At 50.3% G+C, this 24,972-nt stretch overlaps 2 protein-coding genes across 5 annotated transcripts; one reads left to right on the forward strand and one right to left on the reverse strand.

The window, feature by feature from the left end:
* Positions 1-289: 289 nt before the first annotated feature.
* POLR3A (RNA polymerase III subunit A) lies at positions 290-11,992 on the reverse strand. 2 transcript variants are annotated; one of them, XM_053450479.1, is made up of 32 exons: positions 11,833-11,992; positions 11,048-11,183; positions 10,767-10,904; positions 10,347-10,518; positions 10,098-10,252; positions 9,703-9,942; positions 9,439-9,601; positions 9,106-9,242; positions 8,802-8,905; positions 8,354-8,495; positions 8,034-8,174; positions 7,789-7,858; positions 7,500-7,627; positions 7,276-7,414; positions 6,821-6,985; positions 6,412-6,584; positions 6,205-6,316; positions 5,893-6,011; positions 5,446-5,583; positions 5,060-5,230; positions 4,712-4,825; positions 4,325-4,360; positions 3,307-3,393; positions 3,119-3,201; positions 2,811-2,981; positions 2,549-2,642; positions 2,298-2,390; positions 2,042-2,206; positions 1,789-1,953; positions 1,554-1,685; positions 1,132-1,264; positions 290-1,036 (listed from the first exon to the last, which is right to left on the reverse strand). In XM_053450479.1, the coding sequence occupies exons 1-32, from the start codon at positions 11,871-11,873 to the stop codon at positions 885-887; spliced, it is 4,209 nt and encodes a 1,402-aa protein (XP_053306454.1). In that variant the 5' UTR covers positions 11,874-11,992; the 3' UTR covers positions 290-884. The 2 variants fall into 2 exon arrangements, with proteins under 2 accessions (XP_053306454.1, XP_053306455.1); XM_053450480.1 differs by lacking the exon at positions 4,325-4,360.
* Positions 11,993-12,712: 720 nt separating this feature from the next.
* RPS24 (ribosomal protein S24) lies at positions 12,713-16,612 on the forward strand. Of its 3 annotated transcripts, XM_053450502.1 has the most exons (6): positions 12,713-12,876; positions 14,011-14,076; positions 14,213-14,422; positions 14,672-14,782; positions 16,134-16,157; positions 16,529-16,612. In XM_053450502.1, exons 1-5 carry the CDS (start codon positions 12,718-12,720, stop codon positions 16,134-16,136), a joined length of 549 nt encoding a protein of 182 aa, XP_053306477.1. In that variant the 5' UTR covers positions 12,713-12,717; the 3' UTR covers positions 16,137-16,157; positions 16,529-16,612. The 3 variants fall into 3 exon arrangements, with proteins under 3 accessions (XP_053306477.1, XP_053306476.1, XP_053306475.1); XM_053450501.1 differs by lacking the exon at positions 16,134-16,157; XM_053450500.1 differs by lacking the exons at positions 16,134-16,157; positions 16,529-16,612 and having other exon boundaries at positions 14,672-14,818.
* Positions 16,613-24,972: the final 8,360 nt, after the last annotated feature.

Raw genomic sequence — 24,972 nt, forward strand, 5'->3', positions numbered from 1 at the left:
ACGCCACACGGCCCAGAGGAGGGGGGGTGCAACAACGTGTATATAAACAGCAGGAAACTGCTTTATAAACCGAACGGGGTAAATAGATCCCTGCCCCTAGCCACACCCCTTAAACAATAATTGCCCCTCTGTCCATTTCAAGTGTGGTAAGGCCGCAGTATCCTTCTGGTCTTTTAAATGAAAGAATTACAACCCCCCCCCCCATCTATTTAAAAACCCCCTTTGGAGAGAAGCCCCCTCCAACACAAAGATTCTTCCACCCCATAAAGAAATAATGAACGTTTTTTTTATTTTATTTTTTATTTATTTACAGGGAAAACAAGTGCATTTTCTGTACATGACAAACGTTGAGGAATTGTCTCGAGGCAGCAAACATGAAATGCGTCGGGGAAAAAAAAGCAGCAGGAGAAATGACCTCATTACCCATCCCCCCCCACACCTCCGGAGGCCGAGTACGTGGCTTCCCGGAGAGGCACGTTATAAAGGGCCAACCCCGACGCATTTCTCCGGCAGGAAGGGCTGAGCCAGCCCCGTATAATGTATAGTTAACTCTACAAACAAAAGAAATAACGCGTTTCTCAGCTGAAATGTGTTTTCTGTAACACACCATACCGAGCAACAAAGGGTTACAACACGGTAGCACCCGTGTTCCAAGTACCGCGTGTCTGTTACAATCTAACACGCGGCTCTACGCATAGCAGCGCTCTAGGATTGCTTTGTTCCAATAACCGCCGTGACTTCTCGGGAGTTCCGGAATCCATTTGTAACGTATCGATGCGGGGCAGCGCCTCGTCTTCCAAGTTCTTTCGCCAGCCTGTTATATACTCCAAGCCGGATGGGGGTATGGGGGGGGGGGTCCCTGGGTCCGCGTCTCGGACCCCCGGCTACGTGCCGGTGACTGGGATGTGAAAATCCTTACTGTCAAAAATAAGAGGTCTCATCGGAGGATTGGGGTCTTTGTCCGCTTTGTGGAGGAGCTTGAAGAGGCCGGTTCCAATGTTCATAGGGATGCCCATTATGATGCACTCTGAGACCCCTGTGCGTGGAGAGAGAACGAGTTTAAAGGACCACCGAAAACATTTCTCACCGTATTAGTGAATTAAAGGGTTGGGGGGGGGGGGCTTCACTTACCGCACACGGAATCCTTCTGCCCGAAATAGGCCGCGTCGAAAAGATGATCGGCCGTCTTCTCGAAGGAGGCCAACATCAGGACGCTCTCCTTCATCTTGGCCAGGCCGAAGCGGGTGATGCCCAGCACTTCCCCCTGCAGGAAGGACAGAAGGCTGTTAATGCCGCCGGGAGCGATGCCAACGGGGAACAGGATCCAAGACTGGCCGGGGCCTCAACCCGTGTGTAAGACGCGTCTAAAGCCATCCAGTATTAACACAACATTTTTCTACAGCCATCAGACGCCTTCCTGTATTAACTATAACAGAGATCGAGAGCCCGGCGGAGAGAGGTGGTCAACGGTCTAAACGACCAAAAGAGTGGACTCGCCAAACCACCCATCGTTGGAGGCAAGAAAGCTGCCCCGGTCTGGCCAGCACCCTCACCTTGTAGGTCATCAAGTCACCCAGCAGCATGACATGGCGCCGGTCAATGCTCATTCCGTGGTTCACCATGGTGTACTGGATTTCGTTGATAATGGTGGAGCGGGCGGCTTCGATACCCAAAGTCTTCTCGACCTTGAGAAGGAGATCAGACATCAAACACGACAGGTCTCAAACTCTTATAGAAAGATCTAATACACGTGGTTGGAGCTGAGAAGATCCACTGGACCTTTGTTACCTCGTAGGTATTGTTGGACGTAGTATGAGAACCTTTGACCCCATGGGTGGCCATGACAGCGCGCAGGTTGTCGCCTTCCACCAGCAGCTTGTACTTCTCCTTCCCGCTCTGCTCGTCGATGTGTATGACGGCGCGCGACACCTCTGGGATCCCCTGCACAACCACCTGAACGAAGGCCCGAGAGGGGAGTAGATAAGCGAGACTACCTCCAAGCAGAAGTGGTAGAACTCTGGTTGGTGGAAGTCAGACCCACCTTCGGAAGTTCCTGTTTCAAGGACTGCAAGACGTAATACATGGAACTTTTGTTGTTCTCTCGCGGGGTGACGCACACTACGGCTTCCCCGTGCACAGCGATATCCCCAGACTTCACGCGCAGCTTGGACATGCAGATGGAGTAGCGCACGGTCTCTGCGTTCACCTGGAGGGGGGACCCAGAACACATACTTCAGCGCCATCACTTTCACAGAGCTGGGAACGGATTTAATATTTATGTGGGACAAACGCCTTACCTCCAGCCTCAATAATCGAATCCGCTCCAGGGACAGCTTGACCATGAGAAAGCAGTCATCGGGAAGAAAGACTTCTTCTATGTACTCCGATATCTAAAGCAAGAGAAGATTTACAACGCTGGACAGTCTAAACACGCAATGAGCAAAAAGTTCCAGGCGGCTCAAATCGGTGCCAAGACTCCATCGTAAGACGGTGTCTGGATAGAGTGCTTGGCAACGATGGAAGTCAACCATAGAAGGTAGAACCTCACCTCTCCCAACAATGTCTTCTCGATCCGGCCTTTAACAAGACGGGCAAAGTCAGAGTCGTCGTCGACGTCCATTTGGGCCGTTATGATGGGCGTGCTGCGGAAAATATCAACACGGAGACTAAAGATCTGACGGGCGGTGAGGACCTTCTGCTCAGTAGGACCACCTACTTCATGGGTGACCAGCGCCCAAGGAGAAGCCATCCTATACGGTCTGCTTTTTGACCGCCACACCATCCACGTATGTCCATCTCTGTCCACATACCTGATGTTTTTAGAGGCGTTGATGATCTCCTTGATGCGAGGCACTCCTAATGTGATGTTCATGGAAGCCACACCAGCAAAGTGAAACGTTTTCAGGGTCATCTGCGTGCCGGGTTCTCCTATACTTTGAGCGCAGAGGGCGCCCACCGCCGAGCCTGGCTCCATCTGCGCCCTGACGACAAAGATGGATTGTATGGAACGAAGACTACAAACTCGGCAAACGTTACCAGACGTGGACTCGACTCATCCGAAGAACGAGGGAAAGCAAAGCCGCCACCCCCGACGCGTTTCGCGGGGATCCACACATACCTCATATACTTATCCCGGCAGGTCTCCAAGAACTTCTCGAGCTGGGTCGGGGTGATCCTATCCAGCTGGTACAAGACCCGCGGCTACAGCAAAAGGGGCAAAGGGAGAAGTTCTGTATAAGAGCCAATTGTGCCTCTTATATAAAGACTACGCCAACACAGACTATGCCATCGCAGGGCGCCGGGTACCTCGGTTGTGCCGTTGTCATTGATGCCATATTTATCGCGGGTCTTCTTAATACATTCAGACACGCTCTTCACAAAGGTTTTTATTTCCTGGAGATAAGCAGAGGCGGATAAGTAACGCCCCGGGCCGTCCGGGGGCAAGACCCGAAACCACGGCTCAGGAAGACAACGTATTTACCCCATGAACATTACATATATATTTTAGCTCGCGCTCCGACCCCCAGCGCGTTTCACAGACAGCGGGGAGACATTTAACGAAAGCACACACGTGGTCACAAATCTAGAAACACAGGGAAGAGCGAGCGGGAGAAAGCAGACATCAGACACGCTGCCGACTGAATGAGACTGACCCCCCCTGGAGGCAATGAGACGAAAAGCGTCGGCAGCCATGTTTACATTTTTTATGCATTAAATCTCCTTGCACCACGCGGTGGTAAACAGTTGGCCTCCCATGAGCGGGTTCTTGGAGTCAAGAGGCATTAAGGACTCCGATTCCCGCCGTAAGGCAGGCGGCATACGGTGGCTTCGGCGGAGTAGGCCAAAAGTCACATGACCATACATAATGGCCGCCTGCGGGCGCGCAGACTCAATGTGCTGAAGCCAAGAGTCATATTCTTCCCTAACATTCTAATCTACCCCTCACCGGGTTTAACACCAGGGTATCCCCTTTAAGGGCAAATTACGGGGCAAAAAAACCAAGAATTGCCACCAAAGAGCCCTGTGGCCTTCAATAAAGAGTGCCTTTTTAATCCGATTAGCGTAATGGGCATCACGAAGGGTCGGCCAACGCGTTTCTCCTGTAGGAACGTTCTCACTGATTTGAGTACGCATTACGCAGGGCCGGCTCAGCGCTTCCTCCAGGAGAAACGCATCGGGCGGCCCTTCGTTACGCATGGTGAAGTCAGGGAGACGGAAAGCGCCGCTTCCAGCTCCTGCTTTGGTGAACACACACGCCTTGTTAAGCGACACACGTATGTAAGCAGAGCACACGGATTCGAAGGGCGACATACAATGCCGTTACCTCGTAGAAGTGCCTGTACCCAGTGTCAGTGAGCGACTTGCAGCAAGGAAGAGAGAAGAGCCAATTATAAAAGGGTTAAATAGTCACTGCTAACTTACGCATTTTACAACACGGTAGCACATCAGGAAGCCGTCGGCTGCCACCACCCAACTGCGAAGGCTGATGGGAACAATTCCCACCGCCCAAGGAGAAAGCAACTCCTGGCGTGATGACTGCTTGGTGGGACAGAAGCACAACTCCCTTGGCTCAAGATCCCCCCCAAGCTAGTGTCATGGCAGCTCGGATCAGTAGAAGTTCCTTCCCCAGGTCCCGACCATCTTAGATCAGCCTTACTCAGGGACACTAAGACACTAAAGCTTCCGGGCTGGCCGCGGAACCCAACATTACCTGCAGGTAGGCATCCTGACAGCAGAGGAACTCCGGCTTCTTCATGATGGACTCGGCGGTCAGCACCACCTCGTTGTTACTTAGAGCCGGCTCACCGGGGCAGGGGTACACCGCCTACGGAAAGAGACGGAACAATTAACACCAGGCCACCATGGTAACCTCCGGCTTCATTTTTTATTTTGCTGTTCTGTTAGAAGACCCTAGAGCCATCATAATCTTGGTAGAACCTTAACAGCGCAAGACTTGACCAAAAATAACCATGGCCTCCAAAACCCACCAAGACCTTCTCGACCACCAGCCGTGGTGTGGAAGAAGCATTCCGTAGGAGTCTCCGATCGCTTAACTCACTTTCACATTGTCGAGGACGCGTTTAAACTCCAAGGGCTCGTCCTTCCCTTCCATGGCCGCCGGGTCCAGCCCATCTCCGCCGTAGATGAACTGGATGACGTCTCCGGTGGAGCTCCGGACGGTGAGGTCATACTGGGAGCAAAGGTCCTCCAGGGACTTCACCAGACGCCTCTAAGTAAACAAAGATTAACGGTTATTTAGCCTTCGATCAAGAACATTTAATGCTGTGAAGGCTCCAAACCCGTGATGGTTGGCTTCTATCCAGAGGTCACAGAAACCTCTATGATTGGCCTCTCGATAATATCACATGTACTCACCCCCCTAAAGAGGTTTTTGAACGTAAACATCAGCCTACACAAAAGAAAAAGACGTTTGGTCCGTCTCACCTGCATATATCCCGTTTCTGCTGTCTTCACAGCAGTGTCCACCAGACCTTCTCGACCAGCCATGGTGTGGAAGAAGAATTCTGTGGGAGTGAGACCCGAGTAGAAACTGTTGGCCACAAACCCTTTGGCTGCCGGGAGCTGAAATACAGAGATGAATGAAGAGCTTTAAGAGCAAAGTATGGTAAGGAACAGAGGGCTACGATCTCCACCAAGACTCGAGAAGTCAACGTCTTGATGATACGACTCGGCAGACGTGATATTAGAAACACTCATGTGAACGAGACTTTCAAAGCATGTCAAGGATCGTGATATTGTTTTTGGGAATTTGTAAGGTAGAGACAGTACAGAAGGGTAGTTCTAGTACTTGGTCACAACCTTAGTCATGTGTCATCTCCACCCAATAGCGTGCTGCTACCCCCCAATGGGCCATTAGGAGTCCATTGTTACCTTTGAGTGCTTCTCAAAATGCGGGAGGGATCGGTTCTCGAAGCCGTCGGGGACACGGAAGCCGCTGATGGCCTGCTGACCCACGCAGGCGATCATCTGGGAGATGTTAATGAAAGACCCTGCAGAAGATGCGCCAAGGAGCCGTAAGACATCCAGAAACCAAGACACGGTACGGGCCTACACAGTCAAAGAGGGGACGAGCGCCCGGCTCAAAGAGCTTACAACTTGGATAGAAGCGAGACATTTAATGGAATCTGCCAAACCCGGGTTCGAGGAGGTGTGAAGAGTCGCCGTACTTCTCAACCTTCTTACCTTTGGAGCCGCAGAGCGCCATGATGAGCGGGCTGTTACTCTTGTCCAGTTCCCTCAAACAGGCGCTACCCGCGTGGTCTCTGATCACTGACAACTCGCGCAGGATCAGAGCCTGGAGGAGCAGAAGACAAATCACCAAGGACGGTTACTATAGGAGCCTTACGGGAGCCACCAACCGAAGCCAACACTCCTTCCGGAGCCTCCTACCTCCAGGGTCTCCTCCGCCGTGCACCCAGGCTGTTGCTGCAGCTTGCCCGTGTTCAGAGCCTCAATGTACTCGTCGCATTTCTTGTAGCCAGCGTCCAAGAGGTCCTGCTTGGCCTTCAGCAGTCCCTGCCCTGGGGTGACGTCACCAATGCCGATGGAGAAGCCGCGGTTGGCTGGATGCGGACGACAGACAAACATATCGGTGAATGGAACAGACGCCAACCGCCAACCTAAACTCTCAGCTTCACAACAATAAACCTAAGGGGTTAAAGGGTGACAAAGCATTGCCCCCCCCCATCATCGGAACAGTCTTAGATACACTGTAAGGTTCCATCAATCTATTAGGATAGGACATCAGCCTATCAGCTTCTAGCCAACGAGGAAGAGACAGCAGCTGATTGGCACTCACACAGGTAGACGGGGGCCAGCCTGGCCAGACGTGACATGGCATCGGCCGCTTCCATCTGTCCCCAGTCTCGGAGGAGGATGTAGAAGATGTTATTCTTGGAGCCGGAGCCCAGGGTTCCCTTGTCCATGCTGCCGGACATCAGCTCGCTGTTCTGAATGGTCACGTCTAAGGAGAAAGGGAAGTCAGACGTAAGACATCGACCCGGGCCTTCTAATGGGCCACCGAGAGGGGGCCTCCCAACGGGCCACCGAGAGGGGGCCTCATATGTAGCATTGACTCAGGACCACCTCATCAACGTGGCGGTGGGTCGTTCTCGGTATAGTTTCACAAAGCTAAAGGCCACCTCGGCTACTGTTACAATTAAAACCCGACATGGCCAAGTAGGCGACAGATGGGACCTCAGAGGTCTCCCTGTAAGAGAAACTCCCTCGAGACAGCAGGAAAGGCGCACTCACAGGAGTCGTTACGACAGAGGTCTTCTCCTTTGCCGCAGTACTGCTTGCCCTTTGTACGCAAGTTGGCTCGGACCGGGCTGTCAACGCTGGGGTGAAGGATGAGGCTGAAGATCTGCTTCCCCGTCCAAAGAGTCACCGGCTGAGGGTTTAGGAGTCAACAATCAGGTCCAAGAACGCCCCAAGAGTCAAATGAGAGTCAAGCGAGACGTTTAAGGGCCGCTTACCTTGAGTATGACCGGAGGAGGGAGGCGGACCTTGATCTTCTCGTCTTTCCCCACCAGGATGGAAGCGATGATCTGGCACGTCTTGGCGCGGTCGAAAAACGTATCTTTGAGGGTCAGGAGGTAGGCGGCTAGCGGCAGGAAAAACATCAGGAACCGACGGGGAGCAGCATGGAGAAGAGAGGGGGGGATGGGAGAGAAACGTTACAGCGAGAGTCCGGAATGGAACACCAGAGGGTCAGAGGCGGAACGGAATACGTGGAACAGCCGCCCAGCAAAAGCCAACACTGACCTGTGAGAAAGTCCTGGATGGCGGCAATGAGAGGCTCCCCGTTACGCGGCGTCACCAGGTTAGCTTTTGTCTGAAAGGCACAGAATTTTTTTTTATACCCAACAGCCAACGATCTTAATGGCCGCCGGCTCCTACACTGGGGAGGAAAAAGCCCCATCCTTCTAAAATATATATTTTAACGTAACCTCATAGGCGCGTCAGACGGGGCAAATAATTCCTCGGGGGGGCTACGATGTATTACTCACCCCCATAAGCACATAGGCTTCGGCCTTCGCCTCCTCGGTTTGGGGCAGATGGAGGTTCATCTCGTCCCCGTCAAAGTCAGCGTTGTACGGCGTGCAGACGCATTCATTGAAGCGGAAGGTTCTGTGGGGTTTGACCCGGGCCTGCGGGGAGGAAAAACCACAAGCCGTTGGGACTTTTTGTAACGCGGCATTGAAGTCACGGTCTAAAAGTGACAGCAGCGAGCGGAAGCGGGAAGCTTAAATCCGATTGGGCCGGCTGCGGACACAGAGCGGTTTATATGTCTTCCATCCCCCCCACCCCATTGGCCGATGCCCCTTACGATATGGGCCATGATGCTGAGCTTGTGCAGGGACGGCTGCCGGTTGAAGAGGACGATGTCCCCGTCGATCATGTGTCTCTCCACGGTGTCTCCGAACCTCAGCTCCTGGGCGATCTTCTCGCGGTTGCCGTACTTCAGAAACCTGCGGGGGGGATTAACACAAGACGATGATATTAAAACCATAAAAAAAAAAAAAGTACAGTTTAATTAAAATTATAATGAAGGAATATCTATTAATATGCAAAAAAAATATAGAAATCACATAATTTTGTTTTAATAAAACTATTAAACCGCAAAAGAGGAAGGAGAAAAAGATTGTATATTAAAAAAGTACATTAATAAAGGAATATCCATTAAAATGCAATAAAAGGGGAGGGGAAAAAAAAAACATTTAAAAAATGTATTAAAACATTGAAAATAACTCAAATCCGCAGTTGTGTTTTTGAACCTTTTCATCTGCGTGTGCCGCTGCTGGATGAAGTTGGCCCCGGGATGGACGTCCGGCCCGCTCTGCACCAGCTTCCTCATGAAGGCGATGTTTGCTTTGTTAACCTGTCCGTAAAAAGGGAACAGGGGCCGCGCATCAGGCAGAGAGCGGAGCCCCCCCCCGGCAGAACCAACGGCAAGCCGACGAGTCTAACAGGGGGAGGAGCTAAGTGGTGCCCAACCCACAATCCACGTAAATCCCACCCATATTTCCCGCAGCAACCATATTCCTTATTTTTAGGGTCAAAAAGTTAAATTATGCTCACCTTTTCTGGAAAGGTCAGAATTTTAGCCACGTGGACCGGGACGGCGACCTCGTCGATGCGGAGATTGGGATCCGGAGAGATCACCGTGCGGCCGGAGAAATCCACTCTCTTCCCCGAGAGGTTTCCTCTGAAGCGGCCTGTGGAAGAGATTATTAGAGTGGTTTCATTTTATTGGGTCAGCCCAAGCAGGAAGTTGAGTCTCTAGCGCTAGAGATGGTTTCCAGCCGCGCAGGCCCCTCCGTAACGCTATTATCACAGATATAAGAGGGGGAGATTTATACCCCGTGACTCGGGGGGGGCAAGATGGCGGCTCTCAGAGTCCTTCCAGCTCACCTTGCTTCCCCTTTAACCTCTGGACAAACCCGCGGGTCCACTTCTTGGGCGCCATGTTCATGGGGATGCCGGAGAGCTCGCTGTTTATGTAGAGAGCGCACTGCAGCTGCAGGAAGTCCCAGTCCTCCATTATCATCTGAGTCTTGGCTCCCGTTATCCTGTGCTGCAGAGAGAAAAGACGCGGGCGCCTCAGTCACTGACCGGAAGGCTCTGACACGCCTCAACTACTACCCATGCTCCAGCTTGGAGGCCGCGAGGACCCACCTTCTTGATGACATCATTCAAGAAGATGATCTCGGTCAGCTTCATGGTGAGGTCATCTTCATTGGTGCCGGATTTGAGCTCACTCACAACCGACGGGCGGATACAGAGAGGGGGAACCAATAGCCGGGTCAGGATCAGGTCACACGGCTTGGCCGCCTCCGGGTTCATGAGCAGCAGTGGAACGTCCTCAGCAGGGATCCGTCTCAAGATGTTGAGCACTACCAGCGGGTTGAGGTTCTCCTGCGTGAACGACGACAAACATGAGTGACGGCAGCGAGAAACCGGAGCGTGGAGACTTAGCTCTCCGTATGTTGTGGGACTACAATTCCCATGATGCCCGGCACCCAACAGGCACGATGACCCAGACTTAGCTCCTGCAGGCCTCTTTTGCTCACCTGCGCCCGTCCAAGAAGAGCCTCCACCTCCTTGTTGTGCTCGATGGCCGTTTCGAAGGACTGCAGGAAGCGCGTCACCACGGGGTCCGCCACCTTCTTGGTAGCCTTGTACTTCTCGTGGATGATTTTCAGTAAGCCGCACTTCTTCACCTGACCTGGGGGGCAAGAAGACCGCAGCAGCGCACTTAATAAGCCATTCGTGGATGACAGAAACGTGTCCTCTCTCTCACACCGTGGACGCGCTCTCACCGTTGAAGGCCCCGCAGTGCAGACACACGGTCTTTTTGCGACACTTTTCTGATATTTTCTTCTTCAGGCCCCTTTTCTGAAGGTAGGCGAGGCCCGGTCTCTTCAACTGATCGAGGAATAGCTTCTTCTCCTCCGGGGTCAGCATGATACGGGAGCAGGTCTTACAGATCATCTGAGGAGCGGCAGAGCCATTACAGCGATGCCATCTCATGAGGAACTTCAACCTTCAGGAGGCCTCCCTGTACTGGGGCCCAGGAGCACCGCCGCCCCCACTAGCCGTTAATTCTAGAACCCAGGAGCATCGCCCCCCCCTTAATTCTAGGCTCCAGGAGCATCTCCCTCGCTGGTCGGTTCCTATCAAGCTCAGGCAGCCTCCAGTACTTGAGGACCTTCCTGACCCCCCCGGCATGAGGACCTCACCTGTAAGATGCCGATAACAGCCTTGAAGTACCCCACATGGAAGCAGGGCAGCTCCAGATCCAAGTACCCATAATGCCCAAGACAATCCGCCAGGTTCTTCCCGCACGTCAGACACGGCCGGTCCTTCTCGCTCGTCCCCTTAAACACGGAAGACGGTGAAACGAGATCAGATTAATGCCAACGAGCGGGGACCCAGGACCAGCCTCACTCTATCAGCCTCTACCACTTCCACTGGGAGGCTGTACCACCTACCAACAACCCTTCACTACAGCTCTGCTTACCATGCGGTGATCGAGGACTCCAAACGAGAGGGGCGAGTGGTTATTGTCCTGGGCATAGAGGTTCTTGCTCACCACCTGGATGTGGGCTTGTTGGCGGATCTGCTCTGCAGACTTCACCCCGAAGCAGATGTGGCTTCTGTTGGATCGAGAGGAAGAGGAAAGCGTCTAGATGATCTTATACCACAACCTGCTGCCCTCCAGCTGCTGCAGGACTACATCTCCCATACTCCTCTGCCAGCCACTAAGCTGAAGGCGCATTATGGGAGAGGTAGTCCTTCTCAGTTGGACACCCGTTATAACATATTCCGTAACGCGGGGAAGGGGTAAGAACATCCATGGATTCCAATGTCCCATCGGCTGCCCCCTCTTAGTTTACATGGGAGGACCGGGTGCCTTATTGCCCTTCAATAGATTGGAATAGTTGGGAATTACAGGGTTAATCCCATCATTGCCTTCGCACCGCTCCGTATACCACATCTGTATATGAAATATAGCCTCTGCCAGCAGATCGGCCCCCGTTCGGCCCGTCTATTCTGCTCATCTCTCCTTAATCAGTCGTTGGTCTAAGATTCAGGAGGCATATGCCTATCCCATGCATGCTTCGCCCATCACTGTATTACCCTCTACCACATCTGCTGGGAGGCTGCTCCCCTTATCCACTACCCTGGCACTGGCCTAACCCTGACCTGTCCACCCAGGACAGACACAGTGAGCACAGGGGAGCTGTCAGCAGGTTCCTGCTCTCCCCCCTGCCAATGGCTGCCACCCGTCCAGCTCTCACTCACATCTTCTTAGCCACATCCGTCTCCCTGAATTGCTCCTTCATCTTGCCGTCCGCAGCTATCGCCTCCCCGGCGAGCAGCCCTGACACGTGAGCTTCCGTCCCACTGCGAAAACAGCAGCGCTCAGCTGTCCATGCTGCTCAAATCACTTCCGGGATGACCTCCAAGCCACCATAAAGTACCGCGCGCTGCCTAGACAGTATTAGCCGAGAGGAGCATAGAGAGGAGCGTAGAGATGCAGAGGACGTCGCAGCGACACCTGGCGGCAGGATGGCAAACTGCAGACACACATGCGGTCCATAGGTGTTAAAGCGGCTGTTCCACCTAGGCGTCACATCAATCATGTGAAAATTAGGAATTCCCTGAAAAAATATGGGGGAAAAAAGCCAAAAAAAGGTTTTGATATTCAAGGGGGTGGAGTTAGAATGTGTTATTTACTAATGAAAGAGTTAATAGCATCAATTCTGATGGACAGATGAACTACACAGTTGTTAATCAACCTTAATCAGTTGTTGGTCTCGTCTTAGATTCAGGAGCCGTATGTCTATCCCATGCATGTTTAATCCCCTCACTGTATTAGCCGCTACCACTTCTGCTGGGAGGCTGGTCCGCTTCAGAATTTTCATACAGATCAATGTGTCATTTAATTTCTAAAAGTTCTCATATTATTGTAAGATTTTCCTCGTGGCGGTGCGTGATTTAAGAAAAAAGATCTATTTTTATTAAATGTATAATATAGTTTTTCTATTTGTTGTGTTAATTTATTTTTAAATATTTAAATACATTTTTTTCGGAATTTCTGGAGCTGTCAGCTTTTTTATATATATATTTTTTATTATTTATATTATTATTTGTTTTGTTTTTTTTGACACTTACAGCGCACACTACATGCAGTGGGCGGGGTCTCTACAGTTGATTGACGTGACGCTCCGCTCTTTCTGGTTGGCCGCGTTGGTTCCGCCCCCTTTCCGCTCCCCGCGATATGATTGGCTGCTTGAGGCTCGCTCTTCCTTTCCTTCGTCCCTGAGAGAGACAGCCGCCAAGATGGTGAGTCCCGCAGCCTGATTTTAGTGTTTAATCCGCTCGTTATCCGCGCCATCCCGCCCCGCAGGGTGCTGAGCGTTCCGCCAACGTACCCCGAGTGCCTGAGGGGGCAGATGGCTGGGGTATTTGTGAGCTGTCGGTGTTAGAGTCCCGTGAATTCAGCTCGAGTCTGGCGAGGCCTAGCAGTGGCTGAAGCCCGGAGCTGGCAGTGGGGCTCTGTCCGGCCTCCCTCACTGTTTACCCCGCATACTCTCCTGCCCTGTCTCATTAAAGTTCTATGCGATTTGCCCCCCCCCATGTGGCCACGTAATGGGGGGGCTTTTGGTGGTTGGTGGGTTAGGTTCGGCAGAGTCAAAGTAAACTTTTAGGGGCGCTAGTAACCCTTTGTGTGCTGCTGGCTTAATGTTTTTAGTGCTAAGGGACAGGTTTTGGAGGCCCAGGGTAATTACCTATTATAGAGGGGGCAGGGGGCAATATCTGTATGTGAGGGGCAGGTATGAAAATGCATGGGGTCACATGAAGCCCCCCATATAAGGCAGAGTATACAGTCAGTATATATGGCAGGGTATATAGCTGTGCGGTGTGTTACCGGGGAGGAAAAATGCATTCTGTTACATGAACGTATGGGAAAGCCCAAGTTTTCCGGACCGTTACCCGGCTCCGGTGCTGTGTGCGTTACCGGGGCTGGATTCAAATTGTCCAACTTTATTGTCCGCCACGCTAACGTCCATCCGCAGACTGATAGCGTCTCCCCTGTGTACCTGGAGCTTGCGGGCTCTGGCTAGATGGGCTGCTGGGGCATGTCAGGACTTGTCTTACCCTGTAGGGTTAATAGGGCTCTAAAACAAGTACCCTAACACCCCCCGAACAAAATCTTAATATATAAAATATTAATATATGGATTAAGACAGGCTGCTGTCTGTAGGGTCAGGTTGCCTAAAGCCGTGGCTTTGTAGTCGTGGGGCTAGTTGGGTACCCTATAATCTAATATAATACCGTCAGTACGGTGTCTCAGATGGGCCGTTTGTTGCTCGGCAGGCAGATTTTCAGCGTTGTGTGTTTGGGGGGGGGTATTCTGCACCGTTATGGGGTACGTTTGAGGTGCCGGTCGCTGATGCCTGCTTTATGTCTTTGCAGAACGACACGGTGACCGTCAGAACCAGGAAGTTCATGACCAACCGGCTCCTGCAGCGGAAGCAGATGGTAAATCGCCTGCGTTACATTTCTATACGTTTATAGATTTATATTTCCTTTATAAGCTATTTAAACTTCTAGAATGTTCTCTAAATCAAAGGTCAGAAATAGCTTTAGATTAAGTTTTGTTTTTTTTGTTTTTTAGGTCATTGATGTCCTTCACCCTGGAAAAGCCACCGTCCCCAAGACCGAAATCAGGGAGAAGCTGGCAAAGATGTACAAGACCACCCCGGACGTCATCTTTGTGTTCGGTTTCAGGACTCACTTCGGCGGTGGCAAAACCACGGGCTTCGGCATGATCTACGACTCCTTAGACTACGCCAAGAAGAACGAGCCCAAGCACAGACTCGCCAGAGTAAGTAGCCAATCGGAGGGGGGGGGGTAAGAACATGGAAGCAAAGGCCCTGAGTGTTAGGACTCTTAGGGATGGAGGATCTAAAATTGTATCGGAATACAGCATGTCTGGTATACGCGATCAGGCTAATGCCCCCAAAGTGGCCATTTTTCGAGTGGCTTTTCTTTAAGTTGTGGTAGTAGTGCTTAGAGGGTGGCGTTTGCCGCTCCTGGATCCATTTTTACCGTCTCTGCCCGCTATCTCTTCCAGCACGGCCTCTACGAGAAGAAAAAGACATCCAGGAAACAGCGCAAAGAGCGCAAGAACAGAATGAAGAAAGTCCGGGGCACGGCCAAGGCCAGCGTGGGCGCCGGCAAGAAGGTAAGGCTTCCGCTCTGCGTCCGAGCGCCGGGTTAACGCGTCGCGTGTTCTCATAGCGTGTCGCCGTGTCTTACCGGGATAACTGTGTCTGTCTTACTCCCGCTCTCGCACAATGTCGCCGCTCCAGAAGGTAACGCTGTTTCTGGGCTAGCGTTAGCTTGGTGGGCTAGCCTGTAGTGATAGGAATAATAAAACGAGTGAGCGCTCCCTTTCTATGAGGGCTTAGACTCTCCCTGCACCCCTCCGTCCTATTCGCTGGGGGGTTCCGGCGGAGGGCCCGCCCCCTTGGCGTCACATGTTTTATCGCGGGTTCGTAGGAATTGTGTGGTCTGTAATCTCTGCTTTTCTGTTTCACACTTTCTCGGATCCCTTCGCCAGAAGTGACGTGTCGTGCAGGTACTGTGGCATGAGTGTGACCGCCGTCCACACCTTGCGCTCCATGCATGTGTCTCGGCACAAGCGGGGGGCTCGGACCCCTCCTCGCCTATGTTTAGATTTTTTTTTTTTAGCTTTATTGTCCCTGCTGTGTGTTGCCCAGCAGAGCGTCTGCTCGTTGGTACGAATGGCTGCCTTTTACATTTCACCCCCCCCCCAAAAAAAAGCTCTAAATTTAGCAAAACCATAGATCCTCACTTTATTTTTTTTACGGTTTGTGCTTCTAGGTTTTTATTTATTTTGGTTTATTTGGTTTATTTTACCCCCTTTTATGCTGATGAGACCAGCGCTCTCCCGTCCTGTATCTTCCTTTGCGCTCATCCCTTTCCTTTTGTTGTTGTGGTGAGACGTTGGTGTTACGGCCGACTCTGGCGGCCCCCGGGCCAGGCTTTACATCTGTATATATTTTTACGTTGCATCAATAATGAACACGGGCTGGATTCGATGGCTGCTGTGGAGCGTAACCCCCTGGGTCGGCCCACCGGGGAGCGAGAGGACCCTCGCTTCACCACGTGGCCCGCCTGATGCTCCCAACAATCCTTATTTTGTGATGGAATCAGAATCTACCAACCGGGTTAGGCCGAAATTCTTCCAAATCTTGTCTGGTCCTCTGCAGGGATAAATTCTGGCTAATTTTAGCTTTTTTTAAAAAAAAAATATAATTTAAATTACGACGTCGGGTCGGTAGCTGGAATTCCAGTCGATGTTCATTAGTACTGTGGGTTACTGCAAAGCCTCGTGCTCTGTGCGCCGAATCCCAAGATTTAGGGGTCTCGGGCGCCTTCTACACGATGGCTGACCCCGAGGCTTTCCAGTAATCTCTCTGCGGCGCCACTTCTTATACTTTAATTCATAAAGATGATGACCTCCTGGTTGTAACCTAACTCTCTCTCTTGTTTTCCCGCCACTTCCTCAGTGAGCTTGAGGGATGTTATCACAGGTATATATAATACACGCGTGTGTTAAAGATCTGCCGCATGGTCGCATGCACATGATTACGCTTTTTTACCCAAAACGAGCTGAAACGTAGACGTTTCTGTCCAACGCTCAGGCTGGTGTGTAGAGCTCTAGCGGCATGGCCGAGGACGTGCGATTGCTGCATGGCTTCGTTATCCGCTGCCACCGTGCGTTTGTCACGCAAGCAAATCGTTGCACTTCAACCAATCAGATCGCTTCTGCCGCGTTCCGCACCAGCAGCCGCTGCTTGAGCCGCGTTTACCTGCACAAAGAATCGGCTGCCTGCGATGCACTCTGCACCGGCCGCTCCGAGGTGACGTCCCTCCTCTAACCATCTATTTCTTCCTCCCGCAGAAAGAGTAACGGATCCCCGGATGAGGCGTCCGAAGACTGTGCTTTCATCTTGGAGCTTGTAATAAAAAACTGTAAAACACCGAAGCTCGTCCGCGGGTCGTTATTGTTAAGGTGTCTCGTCTTTCGTTACGGGGGGGTTCCTGGCAAACGTTACCGTGGGGCGTGGAGTGGAAACTGCCCCATCTGTTTCGAGCTTTAAAAAGTCCTCGCGGGTATTAGTGCTTGGTCGGAGGTGGAAGGCCTCAGAGTAAAGTCTGGTGGGAATGGGCACCATGGAAGGTCCTGCAGCTGAGTACCGCGTCAGCTATATGATGATGTGATCAATCGCAACGACGGTCCACGCTCGTTAATTTGCAGCAGATAAGGCTAGGCCTCTGTGTGCGAGGAGGTAGATAATCCAGTGCGATGGTCTGTAACGTGACTGAGCAGTGAGGAGAAAAACAATTGGCAGCTATGCCGGTGAGGTCAAAGTTAACCACCGTCCATACCCATAATGCTGAATATAAAGCAACATCTGCACCGAGTCCTGAAAGAACTCCCCGGCAGCAAACATTCTACAGGAATGCTTACGCACTAGAGTCCGCTACCTGGGCGAGACGAGGAGCGTTTTTCCATTGGTGGCCTCTGCTTACACTTGGAGGAAGGGTGGGGGTTTGAAGTCCTGTTCAAAGTCGTAGCAGAAGGGTAGTTGGGACGGTCAGCCGCGTTCGGGCTCATGTTTTGGTGGGGACGGCCAGTAGGCTGTTTAATCCAAATCCAGATCGGGAAGAAACGCCCAAGGTTTGTTTGTTTAAACCAAACTAGGTTGAGGTGCAAGTTGGAGGAATTCCCGTGTTTTGACACAGATGGCACGGTGGTGTGTGGAGGGTTCAGTGTGCCAGGTAGTGAAGGGTAGCCGAGGGATGCTTGGGAGTCGATTTGTAGCTGGCCATCTTGGAACCAAGTTGATGAAGTGGTGTCGCTGAAGGCTCTTGCTGTAGATAGGTAAGTAGGCTGCGCTCAAACCAAGTCGCAAAGTATTGCTGAGGAAGGCTCCGGTGAGGACAGGTAGTAGACAATGGTCAAACTAAACCAGGTGAAAATGTGATGTTGAGGAAGGCTCAGGTATCGACGTAGATCGGTTCCAACCAATCCCTAAACCAAACCAGTTCGTTAAGTGATAAAACCAGTCTCGGCACCGGTGGGGCGGGTATAAAGGTCTAGGTTAGATGGTTCCGATAGTCCTACCTGACACTAAAACCAACAACTCGTGAGCTTTGAGGGCTGGATCTTCTGAGCTTAGAGGAGGGATGAAGGTCCCACAGAACCGATGGGAGTTCCTTGCTTCCAAACTCTCGTCGAAGGGACAGGAACGAGGCGATAGCAGGTCGGTGTTACCGGCGTCGTAGCCTCTCCAAGAACATACGCAGCCGAGTCCACCTGTACAACTATCGAACATCTTCTGTGGGTGCCGTTCCTGTGGAAATTCATACTCGCCATGCGTGGGTTCTGCAGTGTTCCAGGTCACCTTGGATCTGAGCGTCCATTAAAGTATTCAATGCTGCTTCCAGGAGAGGGCTGGGAATGGGGCGACTATGAGCCGCCACCTAAAGCCTGTGTGTTTTATTAGCGATTCCACAGCCGCAGGGGGAGCTCTAGAGTAGCAAAGGAGCAAAAAAAATGCACTTAAATCTTGTATTTAAGGGCATTTTCTGCAACGTCTGGATATTTTGGATTTTTCTAGAAAGCACCGCCATGCGGAACCTGAGCGGTAAATGAAGAAATGAATTACCCAACCATAGCAGGAATTTCATACGAGGAATTACTCAAAAGGGCCAGTTATGGTATACCCCCCCAACCAAAAAATGGGAAAAAATAATGAAAGGAAGCAAAAACGTTATAATGTAGCGCAGGAGGGGCCGGCATGCGCGAGATTCAGAACGATTCCTTGAAGACCGGGACAGATGGGTTGTAGGAAAGAAGTCCGCGCCTGGGGCTCCCCTGTGATCTCTCTACCGTTCTGTTTATCGTCTGCTATTTCTCCCCGCGGGGAAGGTGCTCTCACGCGCATGCGCTTGGAGAAGTCGTTCTCCCCTGGAAGATCATAATACAGAAGCTGGAATCGCCCCCTAGAGACACGCGCATGACAATACGAGGAGGTAATTATAACACCGATCAGGGGGTAAAAGGAGAAACAAATATGGTAGTGTTGGCCCCCCCCCCCTTACACAATACCAATCATACCCTGGAGCTGTTCTGCTGTGAATGGGCAGATTCTCAGGGGTTATACCCCAGTCTCAAGGTCTTGGGGGGGCAGATTCTCAGGGGTTATACCCCAGTCTCAAGGTCTTGGGGGGGCAGATTCTCAGGGGTTATACCCCAGTCTCAAGTTCTTGGGGTGAATGGGCAGGTTCTCAGGGTCACACAGTCCCGATTGGTGCTTTTCTCCCTGCCATATCCCAGCTGGAATCCCTGCTTGAATACAGGTGTCTCCATTCAGAATACCTTCACCTCCTGACCAGTCACGGTTTCCATAGTGACTTTTATTAGAAGCCTTTGGCTACCATCGTTAGTCACTACAATGGCATTATCACGATGAGGGGGATCCATGGGTTTTTCCTATACTGGGGCACCAAGACCCAATAACCTGGATAGAAGGTTCTTGTCTGCCGTCTCGCTGCATCAGATCATGCGCAGCCTCTGGCTCCTCCAGACGTCTCTATAACATTTCCCTCCGCGACTTGCTCTTTGAACCCGACCCCGATCGATCTGTCCTCTTCTAAGAGACCTGCGTACCGCCATGACACCAGAAGACAAGGGGACATGGAGGGGACGGAGCTCCTGGGAAGAGAGTGTCTTGTGGACAGACTAGACGCTCTACGTCGTGCGCACTCTGTTTCTCTCCTGAATTTCCTAAAAGCAATGAAAGACCGTTCTCTCTCCCCGAAGACTCGGATAAAGTCACCTCTTTTGTGATTATCCATATTTTCATGAACGTGATGAGCCCATGGAGGGGCGCTGTTGTACCAGCAGTCGTCGTCCATTGCTAAGAACGATAATTTATTTATGAAGTTCCTTCATCTCACGGAAAACAGCGATCACGTAACAAAAACATTGAAATCGACCGTATAACAGCACAGGGTATAGATTACAAACAAGGCAACCAATAGAGTTGAGCATAATACGTTTTTTTTTTATTGTTATTCCTCCTTTCAACACAAAATCGGGTTTTCCTGGATATACCCCCAACAGCACCAAAAGGGTTAAATTTTTTTGTTAAAAGCAGAACGCATATCTTCCTCCCCACAGGGGATGGGCATTCGGGGATCTTTTCATAATGCGTCTTCGGTGGACCTCGGTGGGATTGGCTGAAGATGCTTCTGAGAAGGTAGACCCTCTTATGCATTCCCACCACTAGGGGGCAGAGTAGTCGCTCTTAAAACCAACAAGCTTATACTGGAGAACGGGTTTGAGGTCTCCAACCAGTTGCTGATGAACAAAAGGTAGTTTACACTACTCTACCACGTCTGTGGCAGACAAAAGGGCACACGACCCACCGGGAGGAGAAGAGGGTTATACGTTTATTCCAACTCAACAAAAAACCACGCACAGCCATAGTGCCTTCCATGTGTATTATTATTAATGGGCCAACTCACTCTTTTCAGAGGACACGCAAGATTGCGAGTAACCACAGAGTGCCTCATTGAAGCTCTCCAAGGAGCATGCACATGTTGGTTGTCAACTTCCATGCAAGTTTCTTGATAGACCTTCAATGAGACTTCTCAGGAATATAAGAGACTCCAGTAACCTTCTCCTTTGAGGAGGGTTGAGTTGACCTGTTGATAAAGTATAGCAAACCTTGGTCTGGCTGGTGACGCCACTTTTCCGCCATAGTTCTTGGCCAAGACAGAGGGAGAATGTATCCAATCCTTGGATAAGTATTTGATCTAGAAGTAAGACATTTCTTTGACCCAACCCTATGCCACCTCTACCACCAACAAATCTCTAAATTCCAGGCTACTAAAACCTTTTTTGAGCGTCTTCCAGGGCTGGTTCAGTTCATTTTACACCATGGAATCCCCATTTTATGTCCTTCAGCCTCTATGAAATGTCCATCGGTTTATCCATAAATGGTTAATCACATCTGCTGTATACATTTACAGTTTTACCGTCGACTACGTCTAGGGGACAATTCCTTTATCTTATGATGCCCTGTGGGTCATATCTTCGAGAAAAGTGAGAGATACTGCATTCCTGTCACATTTACCCCCTGGTTGGGTTAAAAAGAATGATGGAACAGAATACGTCGTCAGAAATGTGATTCCGGAGGATGGCGACTCGGGCTGCCTTCTTGTGCATTTCCCTGTAGGTGTCACTGCGGGAGCGATGCTGTCCTCTTGGCATATTTTTGTGTGGGGGGGGGGGTTGGAAGCTCCAGCCAGAGGCGACATCTGGTTATCAATTGGCTCAGATGTGGCTCCTCTCCCGACATCTGATGCTTTAGCCGGGCCTTTGTGGAGCAGAAGACCTGGGACCTCTGGAATGAGAAGATCTAACAAATGTTTGCTTTCGTTTAGATGTGGGGGGGGGTTTAGACACAGGGGTTCAAATTTTCATGGTTTTCAAATGGAGCAACTGTTGCCTTACTTATAACCCACATTTACCAGCATCTACACAATAACATTTAGGTTTAAAAAAAGACTGTCACGTTCAACCCCACCGTTGACCTAGAAGAAGACACAAAACCCCAGATTGGGACAATTTCCAATCCTGCTACTAAAAGGGGAAGAATTACTTCTTGACTCCAAAATGGCCCCTGATTTGTCACCGGATGAAATCACATGAAAAATACTTCTTTCCATCCCCAGTTGTGAAATAGAGGAGGACAAGGTGAGGTTTGAGCTGAACCAGAGCTTGGCCAACCTTGTGAAGCCAGAAAACAAGCCAAGTCCCCCAGTAGATAGAGGTCTTCTCCAGTGTTGGTGGGGATGCCATGAAGACCATCAGGAGGGTGCAATTACTGTCAGTTCTGGATCTGCCCAAACTCACGATCCACTTCCTCATCAGGTCTCACGCCACTCTAGAAAACCTTATCTACTACATTCAGGAGGAGGACCCCTTTGTAGCTAGACAGTCACAATGGGGTGGCCCGTTTCTCCAGCTGTTGGTCTCATCTTAGATTCAGGAGCCGTATGTCTATCCCATGCACGTTCTCTCACTGTATTACCCTCAACCACTTCTGCTGGGAGGCTGTTCCACCTTTCCAGACACATAAATATTATTAAACAATATAACAATGAAAGGCAACCTATAGTTACTGAGAATGATGTTTTCGTGTAATTATTTCTGCGTGGTTATCATAGCAACGGTATCATTTTCCCCTCCAGCATGGAAAGATTGAAAGAATCTCATGATTTAACTGAAAAAGCAGATACCGTGGACCCATCTGTCCTAAACCTGGTTTTCATTAATCTCGGGCAGGCGGCAATCATGTTTCGCTGGAATTGATCCGTCTAAAGAGGCAGCTGAAATCACAGATGTCTCAGAATCCCACGGATAACCGCTTAATCGCCCTTCCACCTTGCACACCTCATTATCTGTATTCTCTCTCTCGCATGCTTGGAGGTACTGTAAGGGTGGTAGATAAGTGGAACGGCCTCCCAGTAGAAGTGGTAGAGGTTAATACAGTAAGGGGGCATGGGATCAGCATATGACTCCTGAATCTAAGACGAGACCAGCGACTAGAGGAAGAAACGGGCAGACCACATTCACGGTTGACTGGAAGACAAGAAGTCAAGAAGAAGACGGCGAGAACTCCAAGAGTTCACTCGGCTCTCGCAGTCCCTTCAGGGAAGCCCGTTGGTAAAATGTGAGTCCTGTTTGCCTCGCGCCTGTCGGGGTCACAGCGTGAGCGATACAGAATTACAGAGCGTTTCCAAGGTTTAGTTCACCAAAAAGTCACCGATCAAGTTAGTAGAGAATCGTTTCTGACGGCTGCTGCATGAGAAACCCGGGGCAGGTTGTTATCATGGGTTAAGATGTCATAATCCGTGGGCCTGCACGCAGTGTGGCAGGCCCCATATATCCAAGCTCTACACACAAGACTTCTATTCAAAATTTCCTCAACAGCTGGAGAGCACCACTGGTTGGCTACTGGTGTTACACGGTGCTAGCCAACATGGCTCGTAACTCTGTAGCCAGACACAGCCTGCCTGCATATGCGGAAAGCATATAACTTATGCCACCGGCTGGATATAACTGCACATTCATCCCTATTAGAGCAATCGCACCTGTTCCAAATACATTCAACGTTCATAAATGTAAAGTCACGCTCTTGGGGAACAAAGAATTCCAAATAACAAATCAGATGGGGCTGATTTAAGAGAATTATTTAATGAGAACGTTCTCGCCGCACCTGTAGAATATAGACCATGAAGCTGTGGACAAAAGGTCGTTCATTGGCCAAAATATCAGGAGGGCGTGAGTGGTTACCCAGTAGGTATTTAGGAGGGGCGCCTAGCAGATTTACTTTACTTAAAGGTAACATTGGGCTACTCCGTTCAAGTTTACTGCGCAGTCTGGTATGCAGATGGCCTTCTTCTGTGCTGTAACTTGCATTCCCCAAATGCAAATTAATTTCAATATTTCCGAATGCCGGTGATATTTGTTGGCCAGAATTTGGGGAAAATATTGGGGTGTAGCGCAAATTGATGAAAATGCATATTTTTCAAATGTTTAATGAATTAGAGAACACTGAGTGAATTAAGCTCTCAATACTCAACAACGGACGAAAAAAGAGAAAAAAATTGGGAAAATAGGAAATTGTAGCCAAGTGAGGCTTTTAGTTTTTGATGCTCTTTTTCGGAAGGCTTTTTTTTGGTGTGGGGGGGGGACAGCTGTCATTGTAATTCAGGTTTATTTGTTGTGCGGAATGGAATTGCCCCTCTTTTCACCGCCAATCGACTTCCCTATGCTGTGCGGTGAGGGATATTAGCACCAGGCAGCAGCTCTTCTGAGTATCGCAGACGAGTATAAATTATGCCTTGTAAAGCTTTTGACAGCTTGATGAGGAGATTTGGAAACACGATTGTCTGGTGGGAATTCCTAGCTGTCACGCTGCTTCTTTTTATACTTCCCCGCCAAATGGCGCTGTTATTTTAAGATTGGGCTGTGAGCGGGGACATCAAGTTAAGGTGGGATGCTTCACTGGTGGTTCTTCTCGGCTTTGGTCCAAGGAACCAAAAAAATTATAGGCTCCGATATGACAAAGTAACACAATATTAAACGAACCCTTAAGTGGGGTTGATCGGTCATTGGGTTAGGAAGAACTTACATCCAACTCTAACATTCCGTCGAGAACTTGGACTTCCCACCACCATGGACATCTTTACGTTGAAGGTTGGAAGGTTGAAAATCATAGGGTTGTGAAGTACACAGGAGAAAGGTGACTCATATAACACACGGATCACTCGACTTGTTATTTCTGGCCAATGGGGCTTTGAATGTGACGGCCGAGTGTCCCTTTGACGCGGCCAATGGGTTTGAACCAGGTGAGGGTGGGGAGCAACCAGAAGAAGGACAACTATTAGAATAGGGAAATGGGGATGAGGTCATTTAGGCATCGACAGAGACTCAATGGAGTACGGGGGACCATTATAGGGGCGAGGGGCAGAAGATCAGCAGCACGTAAACAGGACCCGGTCCTTCTCCAGCCATCATGGGGGACATCGATATATAATCATTACAAAAAAAAAAGGGGTTTTGGTCCAATGGGTGACGAGGATAAGAATGTAAGCATTCATTGTGCTCCTCTTCTAAAGTCCTAAAGCTTGACGAGTTCCTTGATTCAATTAACTCTAGAAGCCATAAAGGTGGAAATTCACACTCAAGGTGAGTCCAATGTCGATATCAATTCTTACATTTAACTTTTCCAAATGGCTTAGCCAGAGGCTTCGATGCAATGCAAGGAAGTTTTACTTTATGAAGAAGGTGGGAGTTAAATGGAACAGCCTTCCAGCAGAAGTGGTAGAGGGTAATACAATGAGGGGATGTAAACATGCATGGGAAAGGCATATGGCTCCTTGGTTTACAGGCAGCTCCAGATAAAACGAAGGCAGGAGCTGCATTCATTTCTGAGCTCTCTCTCTCTCTCTCTCTCTCTCTCTCTCTCTCGCTCTCGCTCTCTCTCGCTCTCTCTCTCTCTCCTCCGGAGGCTCCTTGTAATTCCCCGAGTTTTGAGACTGATGACTTTGGACATTCTGATCCATTTTGTTGCTAATTAGCTCCCCTGTTGGGGAAAAAAAAAGATGCCGCAAGACCTTCTGAGGAAGTGAGTAGGAGGAGGCGCGCATGAAATGCGTGAGAGCAACGATGCATTTTGTGCACCTCGGAGGAAAACGAGAAACCATTACAGACGCATTCAGTAACGTATCGCAAGGCAACATTCTACAGCGAGAGCTGCTCAC

This window comes from Spea bombifrons, chromosome 11 (genome assembly GCF_027358695.1).
Source record: "Spea bombifrons isolate aSpeBom1 chromosome 11, aSpeBom1.2.pri, whole genome shotgun sequence".
Classification (NCBI taxonomy): Eukaryota; Metazoa; Chordata; class Amphibia; order Anura; family Pelobatidae; genus Spea; species Spea bombifrons.